At 37.1% G+C, this 16773-nt stretch overlaps 1 protein-coding gene and 1 long non-coding RNA gene across 7 annotated transcripts in view; one reads left to right on the plus strand and one right to left on the minus strand.

The window, feature by feature from the left end:
* EPS15 (epidermal growth factor receptor pathway substrate 15) overlaps nucleotides 1–13310 on the plus strand; it is a 42531-nt gene extending 29221 nt beyond the window's left edge. For 2 of the 6 annotated variants that reach the window (XM_052665941.1, XM_052665944.1), the window contains 10 exons: nucleotides 287–484; nucleotides 959–1036; nucleotides 1285–1375; nucleotides 2641–2676; nucleotides 3561–3697; nucleotides 5021–5090; nucleotides 6154–6230; nucleotides 6646–6808; nucleotides 9361–9539; nucleotides 11410–13310. In XM_052665941.1, the coding sequence (XP_052521901.1) occupies nucleotides 287–484; nucleotides 959–1036; nucleotides 1285–1375; nucleotides 2641–2676; nucleotides 3561–3697; nucleotides 5021–5090; nucleotides 6154–6230; nucleotides 6646–6808; nucleotides 9361–9539; nucleotides 11410–11556 (1176 nt within the window). In that variant the 3' untranslated portion in view covers nucleotides 11557–13310. Of the gene's footprint in view, nucleotides 1–286; nucleotides 485–958; nucleotides 1037–1284; nucleotides 1376–2640; nucleotides 2677–3560; nucleotides 3698–5020; nucleotides 5091–6153; nucleotides 6231–6645; nucleotides 6809–9360; nucleotides 9540–10099; nucleotides 10151–11409 lie in introns of all 6 variants that reach the window. The other 4 variants (XM_052665946.1, XM_052665943.1, XM_052665942.1 and 1 more) reach the window with 4 other exon arrangements.
* On the minus strand, nucleotides 1273–16769 carry LOC128072331 (uncharacterized). Its single transcript, XR_008202212.1, has 4 exons — nucleotides 16676–16769; nucleotides 3768–3822; nucleotides 3320–3464; nucleotides 1273–1391 (listed from the first exon to the last, which is right to left on the minus strand). It is a non-coding gene; the product is annotated as an uncharacterized LOC128072331 (long non-coding RNA).
* Between the last annotated feature and the right edge of the window lie 4 nt (nucleotides 16770–16773).

Below are 16773 nucleotides of genomic sequence, written 5' to 3' on the forward strand. Positions count from 1 at the left end.
CCGAAGGCTTTGCAAGTCTGATGTGCTTGAGTGGCAATGGAACAAGTCTTTAATACTGCCAGTGATCACCAGTGATACGGCCTGCTTCCTTGGCACAGAAGGTTCTCAGGTCTTCTGCCATATCTCTTCAGGAGCAGATTTGTGCTTTTCTATGAAATTTTATAGTTTGTTATACTTGATTTTGGAGTATAAGAATTACCTTCCATCTCACAGTTAGGAAGGGGGAGTTGTATTCTAGTTTCCATGTGCTGCTGCGCTGACACACATGCGTTATTTCTGTTCACAGGTGCAGACAAAACTTCTTGAGCTGAAAGAACTGGAAAGTAACCAATTTAGTTGGCACTCTCAGCCACAGACTGTACTTGTTAACGGAACTACAGATCATTCTAGTCTTAGCAACAGCAGCAGTGAAACTGCTAACCTTAATGAGAATGCTGAAAGGGAAAGCATAGCTGAAGATGAACAAATAAACAATGTATCCCCAGTGAGTAAAATGTTTTGCCTCCCTGATCATGATGCAATGCAGCTGTGAAGTTGGAATAAATTAAGAATGTATTAAGATTGATTGTATTTTGTTTTTAAACATTTTCAAAGCAAACTTTAAGGATGTTATTCTGAGGGAGTATTCCAGAGATCTGGAAGTTGATAAGCAGAAAAAGAGGCAACGTTATTTTCCAAAGCTTAACATCATAAATTGAAGAGTAAAATTAATGTTAAAGAAGAGCAGCTGTTTCCAATTGTTTCCAATAGAATGAGGAATAGTACAAAAATCTAAAAGCTGTCTTGCTTTTTAAATGCCCAGTTTTCTGTCTCAATTTATCGAACACTTCAGTGTGTTCTAAGTATGAACCTCTTGAGGTATCCTTTAGTATATTCTTACAACAGTTTGATACTTAAAATGGAGTAAGTAGTGTAGTGTTCTGTTTACTTACACTAAATTGCTTTTATCCTTACATAGACAAGAAATAGTCCTGAAACAACAGCTGCTGCTGCAGAAGAAGACAAAGAGACTCCATCTGCAACTGTTACGAGAAAAGTGAGTTTGTTCAAATTTAAGTGGGGGAAGAAGTGAATGTAAAAAGAAAATAAAAATAAATAGGGCATGATGTCATAAATGCATTTATCTTGTATAGCAGGTTGATTTTTACTGAGGAATACTCTAGCTCTCTGTTGAGTTCTGATGAATTCAAACTCATTTCAGCTTTAAGAAGTTAATAAATGATAACAGTATGAGGTAAGTGTCTCACACTTCTTACCTTTCTTTACTTCTTTCATGTTTTTCAGGAGGATCCATTTGATGCTGAATCTCATCCGTTGCCTGATATAGTTTCTGAAACAAGTTTAGAGTTCTTCCAGTCTGACCCTTTTGTTGGCAGTAAGTACACTCTTCTCTCTAAGTGCAGATTTGCAGAAATGTGTTTTGTATGAACACAGATTAAACTTCCAGTCTGCATGGAATAAATGTGAAAGTACTTGAGTGACAAGAGCCAATAGCATTACAAAAATACAAATGAGAGTTCCAGAGTGTGTCTCTTACCTGTGTTTTTTTTCCTGAGTGCCTCTTTTTTCATTTTTTTCCTTCTGGAGGTCTCATTCTGGTATTAAAAGTGCGGGCATACTTGTGAAACATGTGGTGTCACTGATCTAATTTGGAGCACGGAGCCACAAACAGATCATCTGAGGGTTCAGTGCGCTGTGGTGTAGGGAGCATGTGGGTGGCTGAGAGTGAATGGCTGTGGCCTACTTATGGCAAGTTAGGTACTCAGAAAAAGATAATGTGGAACTGTACCATCTGTTCATCTTGTGGAACTGCTAGGCTTTATTTTAAGAACTTGCCACTTAAGAATTCTGTTGCTCCTTTTTTTCTAATGCTGGGAGGAGTGATCTGTCTGGATGGAGACACTTGGAGTATGGGAAGAGTTAATTTGGATTAACTGTTGAAACAGATGTATGCAGCTAAATAAGCTAAATTTATTTTGCATCACTTGGCTTCTAAAAGATTGCCAGTGTAGATTTAAGCTTTAGTTCATCTTTTTCACTTAAAAATATTAAAACAACTTCAGTGATTTCACATACATATTGTTTCTTATTTTGTTTATATGATGAAATAGTTTATATTATGAAGTAGTTCTGCTTATGGGGTATGACAGCCTTCCTTTCAGAGGAGAAAGATATGTCAATTAATCAACCTCCTGGATTCTGTGTGCTCACTTTGTTTAGAGGTAGATATCTAGAGCTGTAAGACCTTATATATGTGAAATGAAGAAATATACTGGTGCCATATACTTATATCCAGTATAGAAATGAACACTTGATGGCTGCTATCCATCGTGTCTGTGAGAATTAATAAAAGTGGAACTAAGTTTTCATTAGTAATTAGCCTGTATTACTGTGGTGTAAATGCTGCACAATGTGCATCTTTACTGAGAGCAGCCAACAGAGATGCATTTTTCAGATGGCTGTTATTGTGTGCTTCATTGCTTTGTCTGTTATCAGCTCTTGTTCCACTGAGAATTATGAAACTCTGCCTCTGAGTGAGGGAAATTCTAGCATTAGAAACTTATTTCTATCAAAAATACTTCAACTCAGTACACAAGCTTTATGGTTTAAAATCTACAAGTCACTTTTTCCTTTGAACAGGTGATCCCTTCAAAGATGACCCTTTTGGGAAAATTGGTGAGCAACTTTTTAACTTCTAACCTTTCCTTTTTTCTTTCTCTCTCTTTTTTTTTTTTTTTGTAAATGATTCCTAGTAGAACAGTACATGGGGGGTGGGGGGGAAAGTATCACCACTTACAGTGTGAAAAAGATGGTAATGACTTAAAAAGCCACTGTAGGATGGATATATAGCAGTAGCAGCTGCCCACTTGTGTTAAACCTTTTCAGAGAAGCCTGTTCCCTAGGAACTTCTCTCTTGCTTTTGAAAGTATTCTTAGTGGTGATTTAAATATATGGAGGTGGTAAATGGAAGGCCCCAAACTCAAAGGATGCTTTGTTTGCAGAGAAGTTGGACTGTACTTTTAAAGGCTCTTAATTCAGCATCTTTCTGTAGCATAAATATTGAAAAAGATGGGGAAATCCATTGAGGCTGGCTGTTTAAGCAATGCCATTGCATTACTTGCTCAGTCCTGAACAGCGTTACCAGTGGCAAAAAGAAAATGGGCAGCAGGAAGGCTACAGCATAGTGCACCCAGTGTCAAATAAGGAAACATCAGTTATGTTTGGGGAGTGAAGGAGAAGAAAGTATGAGAGTTCTGAAAAACGTTAGTTGTTATAAAAATGCTTCTTTGTAAGGGGCTGAGTTAAAGAATGTCTTTACCTGGTTCTGCTGAACTAGTAGCACAATATAGTTTTTGTTGTGTGCAGAAAATGTTGGTTTGTCTAGTGGTTGAACCATGGAATTCAGATTATTCACAGACCAAGGATTTTTGAAGCATCACATTTGTCTTAAATGTGTCACCTTCCTGCAGAATGAAAGAAGCAATATAAAGTTTCATTTTTAAGATGCTAAGTTAAATAAAGCAAGTAGAATTGTTAATGAGATGTTTATTTGTTTTTAGATCCCTTTGGTGGTGATCCCTTCAAAGGCTCAGATCCTTTTGCAGCTGACTGTTTTTTCAAACAGTCCTCCACTGATCCTTTTGTGACTGCAGGCACTGATCCATTTAGTGCAGCAAGCAACAATAATAACAGCACAGTAAGCTGATAACATATTTTTTACTACTATATATAATTTGGACAAAACTATCTGGTGCATTTGGGCCTACCTTAAAATGCGGATATTCAGAAATATGTGGCTCTCTTGTCTCTTTCTGTTGCATTCTAGAAATAGTCACACAGAAAATGGAAATAAAAACATTTTAAAAATATTTCAGTGTGCAGCTCCACAAGTCAGAATGTTTTGGGACTGAGTTAAGCTCTATTAATAGCTGGTAGAACTTAATCTTTGTTTTCTTTCAAGTTCATTAATCTCACCAGGTTTTGTTGAGACTTCACTTTTTTCCCTCTGAAGCTTATAGGATCAATAAGTATGTTTTATCTTACTTAAAGTCTGCTGTGATAGCAAGTTCTTCTAAAAACCCAAGCTGTTTTACAGATGTGGTGTTTGTTTTTCAGCATCTTTTTAAATTTGTCACTGGAACCCAGTCATAATGTGGAAATTGTTATTGAATGGCATATTCTTTCAAATAAACTTAGGCCTAACTTCTAGCTGTTCATATTATAACTGAACAGTTACTGATTAATCATCAGCCTACAATAAGGTAGAGCTGCACACTAAGTCTTGTAGGATGTAACTTTAATGAAAATAAAGTAATATTGGGGGCTGATAGACACTTATTCTGAGAAGCTAAAATTATGTCTTAAGTTTGTCCTAGTCTTTTTGCAGTATCCTCTTTCAGTGGTGCTAATCATACCTCAGTTCTAGTTTTGTGTGCGTGTATAAAATCTGCATTTATGTATTAAAAGTACAAGTGGACTATTAATGCATGTAGGAAGCAAGTTAAGTGGCTGTGGAGTGTGCCAGAGGTGAACCTGCAAAAATGAGATAGTGAGGAATTACTGTGCCTTACAGGGGTGTTCTTTTCCTTCTGTGTGATATGCGTGTTACGCAGATGTTGAGGTCATATTACCAGACCTCCAGCCTTAAAAACTGGTTTTCTACAATCTTCAGTACTTACTCTGCACACTATCCTTCTTCAAATCACAGTATTCTAATACCTCATGGACTGACAATAGGAGAAGTGAAGGCATGGGATGCACAGTCTGTAGCAGTTGATCCTTGTGTGATCTGCATTTCTAAAGTTATGCATTTGTCAGAAATGCTTTGCTGCGCCTTTGTTGTTGGTGTAGCAATATCTTCACAAAGAATGTCTTTTGTAAAACTTTGATGCCTGACGTAAAGATGCTGGACCAACCTTATCTTAAACCTTCTAAACTTAAATTGTGATTGCATTCTTAGAATGTGAATTAATCAAGCTGAAAAAACAAATTTCCTACTAAAGTAATTCTTTTATTTTAGACAGAGATACCGAAGAAAAATGATCCTTTTGCCCCTGGTGGAACAACTGTTACTGCATCAGATGATTTAGGTAAAAGGAGACTGTGCACATGGAATTTACTTTCTTTTTCTTGTTTTTGTTCCTAGTCTTGACTGAATTTGTAATGGGGGCATTTTAAGGACTTTTCCAAATTAACATTTAACATAAGGAACAAGTTTGTGGAGAGTGTTTTTATTTAAAATAAGCAAAGAACTCGTCATCCTCAGCCTGTATCACCAAAGACTGATTTTGCAAAAATGTTCCTCTTCACCTAAAACTGCCCAAATACCCTGATCTAAGTGTTTGGGCTAGTTGAGTCATTTCTACTACTTCCCATTAGGGTTGCTTTTAGGAGATTTCATGTTGCTTTCAAAGTAAAATACAAGGTAGTTATGTACTATGTAAGAGAATCTAAGATAAAATAACTGTTTGATCAAGGTTTCTGTTTGTATTGCTGTGTCCCTCTCTCATCTGAGGGTAAAGATGTTTTTGGGAGGAGTCTGATCCACTCTATTGCCAAGTTGCACCAGGAGGCATTCATCCAAGGCGTGAATCTTTGTGATACTGTACAGTAAGCAGTAAAAAAAAAAAAAAAAAACAAAACCCAAAACACTGTTTTTGGAGGCAGAAGAGATAATTGATATTATTGGATTACTGGTAAATGTAGTATGCTGTTCTGTTGTAAAGTAAGGAGCAGTTCTTACATGCTTTGTGGCATGCAAGAGTTGAAGAACACTGTTGTTATTACAGGTTGAGTTCATACAAGGTTTGAAGACACTGTATTCCAGATGTGAGCTTACTGTTGGAAGTGAGCTCATTTGTGTTCATAGTCATTTGCGGCTGTACACAAAATACATAAAAAATACCTGTCTGCACACAGATACATCAACAGAACCTTTTCAGGAGAATTAATGTTAATGTCGTAATGATGTTAATCAGTTGTTAATATTTAGGTTTTTTTGTAAAAACTCAAATAGCAAAAGTGCCCACCTAATTATGTATTATGGAAGTAGTCTTCAGCAAGCTTCAGTATATGTAACAGCTGCTTTTTTTGTTGCAGGATCTGTCAGTGTTTCATATTTCATTTCTGTTTGCTTGATTTTTGTGTACTTAGCTACAGACCCCTTTGCCTCTCTGTTTGGAAATGAATCCTTTGGAAGTGGCTTTGCTGACTTCAGCACGCTGTCAAAGGTAATGTGAAATTAGTATCACTCAGAAAATGCATGAAACTCTGCAGTGACTTACTGTATTGTTATTTCTTATGGTTTTTTTATCGTTAGTTTTGCCAATAATTAAAATTTACAATGGTTAACTTTCTTGACAGAGGCTTTTTACAGTAAATTGTCTTGCAATTCCATTGTGAAAAACACAAAGCTTTGTGTTTTCTCTGTATTTCAAATGGCTTTGAATGTATATAGCTGCTCTCAACTTCTCATCGCTGTACACACTGACTGTTCCTGATCTTTTTCCTGTAATTTTCATCAATGTTTGCTTTTATTCTTCCTGGATTATGAGTTTGAAAACAAACTTTCATTTCTAAAGATGGAAAGTTTTGGTGACATTGCACTGAAAGTGTGTATGTTGCTGTTTTCTTTCTTTCTCAAAGGCCAACAATGAGGATCCCTTTGGCTCTTCCACATCAGGCTCCGTCAAAAATGTGGTCATAACTAAAAACTCCTTTGAAGAGCCACCAGCCAAAAATGAGGATGTCCCTCCTGCACTGCCCCCTAAAACTGGAACTCCCACAAGGCCCTGTCCACCACCTCCTGGTAAGAGCTGATGTGAGATGCTGATTAGCTTATTTAACATTGGTGGTAGGGCAGTAATTACAAGGGGATGATGAAGTATACTGGACTAACAATGAATGAGTGAGAAGATGTAAAACAAGTCTGTTCCTGATCTGGTTTTTTTGCCTCAGTGTTAAATTTTGCTTGACATTTGTGGCAGCATAGCTTGCTGTTTTTTCTGAGTTTTGTTTTTTGTTTCTTTTTTAAAAATGAGACAATATAGAGTTAATATGGGTATCTGCAAGAACACAAATGGCTACAAATTAAACAGTTGCTGTTGAAATAGGCTGTGAGTATTGTTTGAAGTGAGAAGCCATTGTGTTCTACCTATTGCAAAACTGCCAGTTTTAATGCTGCCTTTAAATAAATATTAAAACAACTCAGTGTGTATGTGGCTGGAGTAAAATACATTAAGCTAGAGTTAAGGTGACAGTCTCAGATGTTCAGATTAAATTTTTCCAGGTTGCCTTGCCAGAGGTCTGTAGTGTGAACCTAGCCAATGCAATAGCAATAAACACAGGTTTCCTGTGCTGTTCTCTGTTCAGCCATAGCTGAATCCTCTGGTTTGCTCCATGATACACATCAATCTCCTCCAGAAAATATTATGATTGTCATCAAAGTTAACCAAACCTTCTTCTGGTTGCATGAAGTCCATGTTACAACAGAATCTGTACTTTCAATCTTTTTTGTTTTCCATAGATTGGAAAATACATTACATTACTCGTATTCATGTAACTTTTCATCCTTTGTTTCATTCTCTTTAAAAACTTCTACTGCATCACTTTCACTACTACACTCTATGGTTGAATTTTAAAGTGTTGGGAAAACTATAGCATGAAACTTGAGTAAGTATTCATCTTTTCCCCTCGAAAGAGGACAACACAGAACAAGTAATACTAAAAGTTTAAACTCAAGTGCTTAATTGTAATGCTGAAGTGAGGAGATCTGTTTCATGCCTTGCAAGTAGCCTGTTTCATTGCAAATAACATAACATAAAAGCAGTTGACGTAACAGGTGGTGTTAATTTGAATGTTTGATAGTGTTTCCTTCTATGGAGGCCCTTAAAGGAGTGTGTGTGGGATTTTGGATTCATTATTTAGGAGTGGCTACAAGGTGGTGAACAAATTCATTTTTAGAATGCAAGCACCTAGTGGCAGGAAAACAGTACTGCTATTAATGGACGGCTAGAAAAAAAGTACCCTCTTCCTGTGGTTATCATGATAACCATTCCCAATAAACTCTTTGCCCATCATGAATCACAAATTGAGATATTGAAGTGTATTTGTTCTTAATGACTCTCTTGGTCTCATTGAAAACAAAGGAATGCTTTTTTGAGGAAGTGCCTGTCCTTTTAAAACTTCCTGATAATGGAAAGTGCATGGAAGGGCTACTTGCTTGCTTCTGATATCCATTGCCTTCCCAGGCACTGATGAGTGCTACCATTTCATGATTTTAGGGTGGGTTTGGCATATACTTCATATTCTTACAATTATTAGTCCTTCCTCTGTAAAAGGATTCTTTTTCTAGATGTCATTTGAAGCTGCTTCTCCCACAGTATTCAGGAAAATAAAAACCATGCCTTGTTTGCCAGTGATAGAACATGATCAGTGAGGGAAGACTATCATAGGAAGGTTATCTGAGAATTGTCTAAATAAATCATGTATTCCCCAGGGGAGCATTCCTAGAAGCCTCGAAGTCATTGCTGAATTAGAATCTCTTTTGGCCTGTGAAGAACAGAAGCATACGACCACTGCAGTGGTCAAACCACTTACTGAATTTGCTGGGTGAATTCAAGAAACTGCAATGAAACCTTTACTGTAAATAATAACATATGGAGAGAATGGTGGGATGAAATTTAGCTCAACTGTTCTTGGAAGGATTTGGATTAATATCCTCAGAGGTGCTGAGAGCTGACTGGGGTTAAGCTGAAAAAATAACAGGTGTGGGCTCACGTCTGCTTCTATTTCATCTGCAGCTACTTAGGCAAGGATGAACAAAATAGTTAAGCCTGTTTGTTACAGTGTTTGTTATATAGCTTAACTCTTCATTTTTCTGTGAAAAGGTGTGTGTTAGCACAGCGAGAGGATGCTTTTCCTCCTGTTTTAGAAGACTTGCATTTCTGTTCTGTAAATCAAATTCTGTTACTTTGATCCAGACAAATAATAATTCCAGTAAGGCTTTTTTCATCATGGATAACTGATAAGCAGATGAAATTACTGTGTTGATAGAATAGGGAGTAAAGACTTAGGAATTCTCTTCCCGAAATATTGCTACATCAGGACATAATTGTGCTCTTGAATCATTAACATACATGTGTTCCTTTTCATCTGATTACACTTGAAGAAATATTGGGCCATGCCCTCATTTTTTAAACTGGCAACCCTTCCTCTGAAGTCATGCTAACTCCACTAATTTATCAAGAGGAGGTTGCATTCCAAATAGCTTTTGAATTTGTTTTTCTTTTTTATTAATACTATTTTTGGCGTGTTATTACCTGCTATCTTAAATTCATTTTAAATTCATTTTAATCTAAGGGAAAAGACCTATCAATCAAATAGACTCTTCAGATTCCTTTAAACCGAGCGATCCATTTCAGCCTTTTCCCACCCCAGAAATTCCCAAAGAACAAGAAGCAGATCTATTCTGTGATCCATTTGCTCCCACCAGCATCGGTAAAGAGGCTGACCCCAACAATTTTGCAAACTTCAGTACTGTGAGTAAACACTTTTTACATTTGTTTCAGTATACTGTCAGCTTTGAATCGTTCACACTGACATCTTCAGTCTAATTTAAAATATTAACACATCTCCCTTTTGTACGTGGGATCTCCCTTCCACTAAACAATAGTTACATTTAGTTTACAGCTGAGGCTGCCCTAAAATAGAACAATGCAATAAATGATGAAGTTAATGTTTATGTTGCATTGCTTTTGTGAGTTTGTAACACTTTTTTCATGGAGGCCTCCTTTTAGAAGTAGGACATTTCATACATTTGTTCTAGGTATTATTCATTTTATCAAAGCACACAGCAGATGTGAAATGTCTATAGGTATAATAGGCTTAATTATCTAATTAAAAACACAACAAAAGACATGATTTTAATCTTCCTGTCACTGAACTGTTTAGTTATAATAGTGAAATATATGACTGAAATAGTGATGAACAGCTTCATAATAGTGTATGTTAATGAAATGTAATGTGGTGAGTTTGGAATGGCTAGTAAATTCTAGATTTATGTATGATGCAGTGAAAAGTAGTGTCTCTTTGTAACCAGAATCCATTTCATAGAAGTCGTGGTGTCCAAGCAGTAGAAGCAAATCTAAAGGTTTGTGCATGCCTATATATGTAATTTTTATTTTATTTTATTTTTGAACTTTTGCAAAGAGGAATTTTGGAAGGCATCATTTCACTTTCCATCTTGATATCTGTGAAATGCAATTTGCATTCACATTAACGTGATCATACTGCTTTTTTTCTTCTTTTTTTGGTGGGGGGTAATAAACCATTTGCTTGATTGAAGCAAATGGAGGGTTGACAGTTTTTCAGAACTGACTTGTGCTGGCTGATGTGTCTTTTTAGCATGACAGTAATGTTACTGATTGCTTTTACTGGTTAGATGGTCTGAGAAGCCATTTTGGAGGACAGAATGTGAAATGTGGAGGAGGAAGCAAAAGTTAATTATTTTTATAAAGGAAAAAGCATTCCTTTCTAGCTGTTACTACTGAAAGAGTAACAAGTGAACTATGGAGAAAACACAATCTTTTCTACTCTTAAATACTAGCTCGAAGCAGGAACTAACTGGAGAACGTTGTGGTAACCCTGTAAGACTTACCACCGGGACGTTCATGAACACAAGGGCTTCAACTACCTCTTAGCATTTCTGCATGCTGAGTAGAAACAAATTCTGGTATTATCTTTTGTATTGAAAATAATACCATGTTTTCTGACGTAGTCATTGTATCACAGCAGTTCAGTTCATATTCTGTTCATATCAAAGTACACTGAAAGGATCTGTTCTTTTTCTTCTCCACTTATCACACTTATCTTTCTCTGTATTATCATAGGCTTCTAACTGTTACCTCAATATTCTGCTGCTTTTTACCTAAGTGTGTTTCATCTGCACAATTAAAGTCATTCTACAGCTAATTTTCATAGTCACTGTCATCTGGAAAAGGCATCTCAAATGAAAGTACAATTAAATAGGATGTCCTGTCATGCTGGATATGTGTGTACTTGCTGTATGTTCTCACCATTCATTCAGAATTTTTATAGACTGGTTTGTTATTCAAAAATAGTTCAATTTTAAAGTATTGCACTTGCTGCTCCTGCAACCTTTTATCAAAACTTAATACTGAATTTGAAATACAGTGTATTAAATGAAAGACAGAGCAATAGGGTGGCTTTAGTGCAGTTCTTAACAGTTAAACCTTGAACTAAGCTAATAGTAATAGTTTACTGACAATAGAAAGCAAGTAATGTTCAAAAACTGTAGTATGTCAAATGTTTTACTGACACTCACTTAAACCAAGAACAAGATTAGTTATTGCATTATTAATCTGATTATTTTGTCTTTTAAAAATGCAGTATTCTACTGAGGAAGACATGATTGAATGGGCTAAGAGGGAAAGCGAGAGAGAAGAGAAAGAAAGATTGGCAAGACTAAAACAGCAAGAGCAAGAAGACTTGGAACTGGCTATTGCACTCAGTAAATCTGAAATATCAGAAGCATGAAGTTTAGAATAAGATGTTGTCATATGTCAACTGTTTTGTCCCTTTTCCTGAATACCTAACCTATTTAAATGTTAATCAGAAGATTACATATATACACAAAAATTAAGAAAGGATTTAAACTTTTGAAAGTGGTGTGTTCCTGCTAAATTCAGTCCTTTTGGTTATTTTTATTGTTTGAATAACTTAATTCTAGCATTCAGTTTCTCTCAAGTTTTCAGGAAAATAAGGAGCATTTCCCAGATGTAAGCAAATCAGTTTGAAAATGCAGAAAATGAGACATTAGTTTGACTGTAATCCGTCAGCAGTTGGTAATTGAACACAAAGCGAACACAGCAATTATTCTGCCATGGCTGATTGTCTCCCATCAAGCAGTTAGTCATTTGAAATCTCTTCTAGAAAGATTTTAGTAATGCCAGAGTTGTGGAGTGCTTTATTTTATATGGATGCATATTGATTTATTTTTTTTTCTCTTCATTGAAGATTCTGTTACAATCTTCATGGAATCCAAGTCAAAAAGAGTGTGTCTTACAGAAACCTTTAATGCTTTTCTTGCATGGTCGTAGGTTTTAAGACCAGTTACTTTGTTTTATAAAGCAATTAAATGGAAGATTTGTGTGCATTTGCTGTTGGCCAAGATGACTGTCAGATAACAAGGCCCCGCTGCTCTTTGAGCCGGTTTTGCTTGTGAAATATGCAGATAAGTAATTGGCAAGATTGCTTGCCCGTTCACTGGCAAGATAGTAAGTTGAAAATGAAACGAGATTGAGAATAGAAAGAAAACGTCTGATTATCTTTTTCATTATTTTTTTAAAGGTTGCTTTTTTCCTATATGTGTAATTTATTGAATGCCAACAGATAGTTGCACCTTAAACTGCTTTATTTTTTTTTTAATGGTCACTGAGTGGGATTGATATGATTTTAATGAAAATAACTTAATGAAAGTAACTTATTGTTCACTTTGAAAGAACTCCATTCTGGAGAATTGGTTTAATTAAAATAATTCCAAAAATAATCTTTTGCCCTATCTAAGAAAAATGGATGGCAGCAGCATAAGCATCAAGAGATTTTTATTTCTTTCTTGCACTTTTAACTTGTGGTGTTTCTGTTGAGGAAATGGAAAAGTTTCAACACACAGCACTGGGAGGAGGAGTTGGACCCAGCCATGCTTCAATACACTTAACCTCTTCCTATTATCTGCCAATGCTGCTGTTGAAAGAGTTTGATAGTTTTCAGTTTATCAGGAAAATGGGGAACCGGACTGCGATGTTTTTTCTTTTGCACTGGGAAATGAGCATTTAAACACCTGCTCAAAAAAGGTAACTCAAATTTTTGCAAGGATTAAATAGTTAAAACTTATCTATACATCTCTGTAATGAGTGTACACTAATCTTGCAAATCATGCTTAACTGGATTACATAGTTTCTTATCTTTTGTTAAAAAATGTATACTCAGTGGACCAACACAATATTATTATGTATATATTATATATATATTCTTGCTTTCCTTTATGGAATTTAAAAGTTTTGAGTCATTTGATGTTACATTTCATGTTACTGACTCTGACTATAGTACTTTTACTCAGACTACCAACAAACCACTGCTGTGAGCTAAATGGCATTACTTATGAAGTTTTAACTTTTTTTAAAAAAAGAAACTTGTTCAGGTGGGATTAGCCTCTATTTATAGACTTCCCTTTTGTTTAAAAATTCTAACAATAGCCTGTAATTATGAAGAAATAAAGTTTAAGTACAGAAGTGTGAACTGTTTGCCTATTTTTTCAAAAGGGTGCGGAGCTGTAAAGTAACAGGCAAATGTAACGTGAACGTGAGAAGGTGCTGTTTGTAGTCTGATGGGAGGTGGCTCATTTTCCAAGAAACAAGCTGCATCAACAGTGGGGTTAGCTGCAGTGCATATTAATCCCATTTGTCACTTGCTTCATTAGGAGTCATGGCAGCTTCAGTGAGAATTCATGCTACGTTTGCCTCAGGATTTTTGCCTGCACAAGGTTTGCAACGCTCAAATGTTCCATCCTTAATATTCCTTTGTGAAGATATGTCAGCATATTATGTGCTCTCAACATAAAGCACGTTTTCTTGGCTTGGTAAATCTTCAGTTTGACCCAGAGTATTCTTCTCAATATGGTGTGTCACATCTTCGTGTCACAATGTGGATGTAGACTGCTTGGTCAGCAGTTCAGGAGTTCCAGCAGTCTCTCATGTCTTGATACTTCTGTTACAGATGTGATCAATATCAATGTACTCATCTAAGTGGTCCCAAATATGTATTTTTTTCTGGTTATCTTTTTAATGATGCATCTGTTGGTTTAGACAATGTAATATTTTCATTAATTTCATTGGATTCATACACAGCCTGGAGGTCATTTGCAACCACCTGTGGGCAGGTTTTTTTCTTTTCCAATCCTCTACCAAGTTCACATCTTGGACATACTTTTGCCTCCGACTGTGCTGCTTTCAACCTTGTCTTCCCTGCAAGTTTTGAGCTGTCCATATGAATCTAATATGAAACTGAAAGTAGTTGCTGTTCATCTTGATAAATTTGATATCCTTTTCTGTCTTTGTCTGATTTACTGTCTTCTGAGGTTCTGTCATGTAAAAGTTCACTGAATTCACAGCGAACCATTGCACTTTTTATTTAAGAGGTTATCTAATGTTTAGCAGATGAATTGGCCACCTGACAGCTACATTTCCAATGCAAAGTAACTTAATAAGAAATTGTATCGGTGGCATGTACTGGGAATTAATGTTAAATATCTGTTATCACTGCCAAGTACTGACAGAATAAAAAGGCAATAAAGGTGCTTAACAAAGGACCTGATATACTGAGTTGACTTTAAGTTGTCTAGGAGTCTGTCTGCTACTTTAAGCCTGGAGACATGATGTGACAAAGAATGCTTCTGCTCAATTCTTAAAATCTGTTGTGTGCAACATCAATATTGGACTTCCTGGTTTCTTTGGTTATACACATTTCCTTGCCATCCTTTGCCACCTGACATGCCAGCCATATGTCACTTCTTCACACAAATAGCATCCATTTGTCAGAACCATGTTGCCTGCTGTTGTTTCCCCATTAACTTGTCAATAGTTTCATTTAGCTATTGAAAGTTAAAATTCTATGTTTCAGAATGAAGAATTTTAGCAAAACTATAACTTCAGTATTGGAATGCTTTATTCTTTAGCCTGAATCTTCCAATGTGTGCATTGTGTTTTACAATATTGACAGAGCAGTATTTTTCATTGATATCATTTTTAGATAATAAAGGAAACAGAGCTAAATTATGAAAGGGTAAAATGAGAAAAGTAACTCATCTTCAAAATGTTGTCATTTCCAGTCTTCACGGAATGCTCTTGAATTTAATTCTGTTGTTTATCAGAGTGATGGTTGGGATTCCTATGCATCCATTGTTTACCATGGAAGAAGATTTGTCTTGTGCAATTGTAAATCACAAAATATAAAGTAAAGGAGATTGTCAGCAGCTATTAATTGAAGTGGACAGAAATCTTCCCAAATTGAAGATCCTTCCTGATGCAAGTTTGAAACTTACTTTTTGGGTAAGTAGAGTGGAATGTTAATTACCTGTATGGGTGTTACTGAACAGCTCTTGCAGTAAAAGTGAGAGATCTTGAGCTGCTAGGACCTTGGATTTTTGAATTGAAAATGAAAAGCATTAGCTTTTAAAGATCCTGTAGCTGATGGATGGGAAAATGCTGCACTGTTTGGATATTAAGAGGTCAAGATGTTTCCAATTATCTCTTGTTGAATTATTGAATGATTTTGGACAAACCACTTTTTAATGCTAATCCTCCTCCTGTTTTCTAAATGACAGAGGGCCTGGCAGTATATTGTGTAACTGCTGAAATTGAAAGGCACTTCTGTTTGTAGTAACAATCGTGTGCTGCTTTACTTGTGTATATTCCACAGGTAAGGAAGATTCAACATAAGGAGCTGGTTGTACTCTGGGACTGTTCAAACTGAAAGTAGATTAAGAATTCGGCCAAAAATGCTGCTCTGAGCAAGATACACTTGCTTGAGGATTTAGTTTGCTGATTAACACGGGTTGAAATTCTAACCTTTATTTCAGAGGTCTGTCTCAACAGCAAGAGATCTTTTTAAGACTCTTTGCAAACTGACAGCTTTCTCGCTTTTCTGTCAGTAAAAGAATTCATTAATTAAATGCACTCTTTCCATTTGCTCTCTACCCAGCTGCCCTTGTGTACTGGAGTGAGACCCAGGACTCCTCCCCCACATTTTAGACCTCAGGAACCATGTTCAGCTAATCAAAGACTTTTTTCAACCTTAAAATCCACTGTTCTCTAATACGCCCATTGTTTCATTATGTCAACCTCGTCCTCCTGTTTGTCCTGCCACTCCCTGCTCTGTGTGTGTGTTCACCTTTCCCTTTTTCCTTTGCTCATTTCCTTCCACAAACTGTTACCCTGTCAACCTGAATGCTAAGATTATAATACAACAGATGATCGCATTGTTTTCAGCATCACGCATCAATGTGTAGCTTAAATTGTCTCAGCATTATTTTTTTTTTCTTTACGCTTCTGTAAATGAAGTTGTCCTTACTCTGTTCATGCTGACCTGGGCTGTGTGCACGGCTGGCTGGCACCGCTTTGTCCAGCTGCTGTGCTGCGGGCAGGAAGGCTCCAGCTTCACACCCACGGCCACTGGAGCACGCTGACATGGCAGCCGTCCATCCAACCCTGGGCTAGCGAGGAGCCGTGCCGTGCTCCTCTCAACGGGAGGCAGTAGCCCGAATTCCAACCTGCTGCCAGCAGCGATGCAAGAGCAAATTGTAAAACGTCACTCTTGGAATTTCTCAAGAGTGTCCTGGCTATTAGCACGTGGTTTTTAGTTGCGGTCTGGAAATCGCTTCACAGTCTTAACACTGAATTGAAGTTAAACGTCTTCGGGATGGATTCCCTTATGGCTGACGGTGCCTTTTGCTTACCTGCACTACTGTCCTCAATTTTTGTTAAAATTTCTGATAAAATTCTCGATGACCTGTGAGAATTTGGGCTCGGGCCAGGCGGCACCGCGCGACGACCCCGCGCGGGAGAAGAGGCCGAGTCCCGCAGCGGAGCCCCGCACCTACCTGCTCGCGGCGCCTCGCGACCAGTCCTCGGGGCGGCGCCGCCGCAGCCGCTCACCTGTGTGGGCGGTCCGCCGGCGGGGCCCGGCCCGGCCCGGCCC

The sequence above is a fragment of the Tympanuchus pallidicinctus genome, unplaced genomic scaffold (assembly GCF_026119805.1).
Source record: "Tympanuchus pallidicinctus isolate F22 unplaced genomic scaffold, pur_lepc_1.0 scaffold7, whole genome shotgun sequence".
Lineage (NCBI taxonomy): Eukaryota > Metazoa > Chordata > Aves > Galliformes > Phasianidae > Tympanuchus > Tympanuchus pallidicinctus.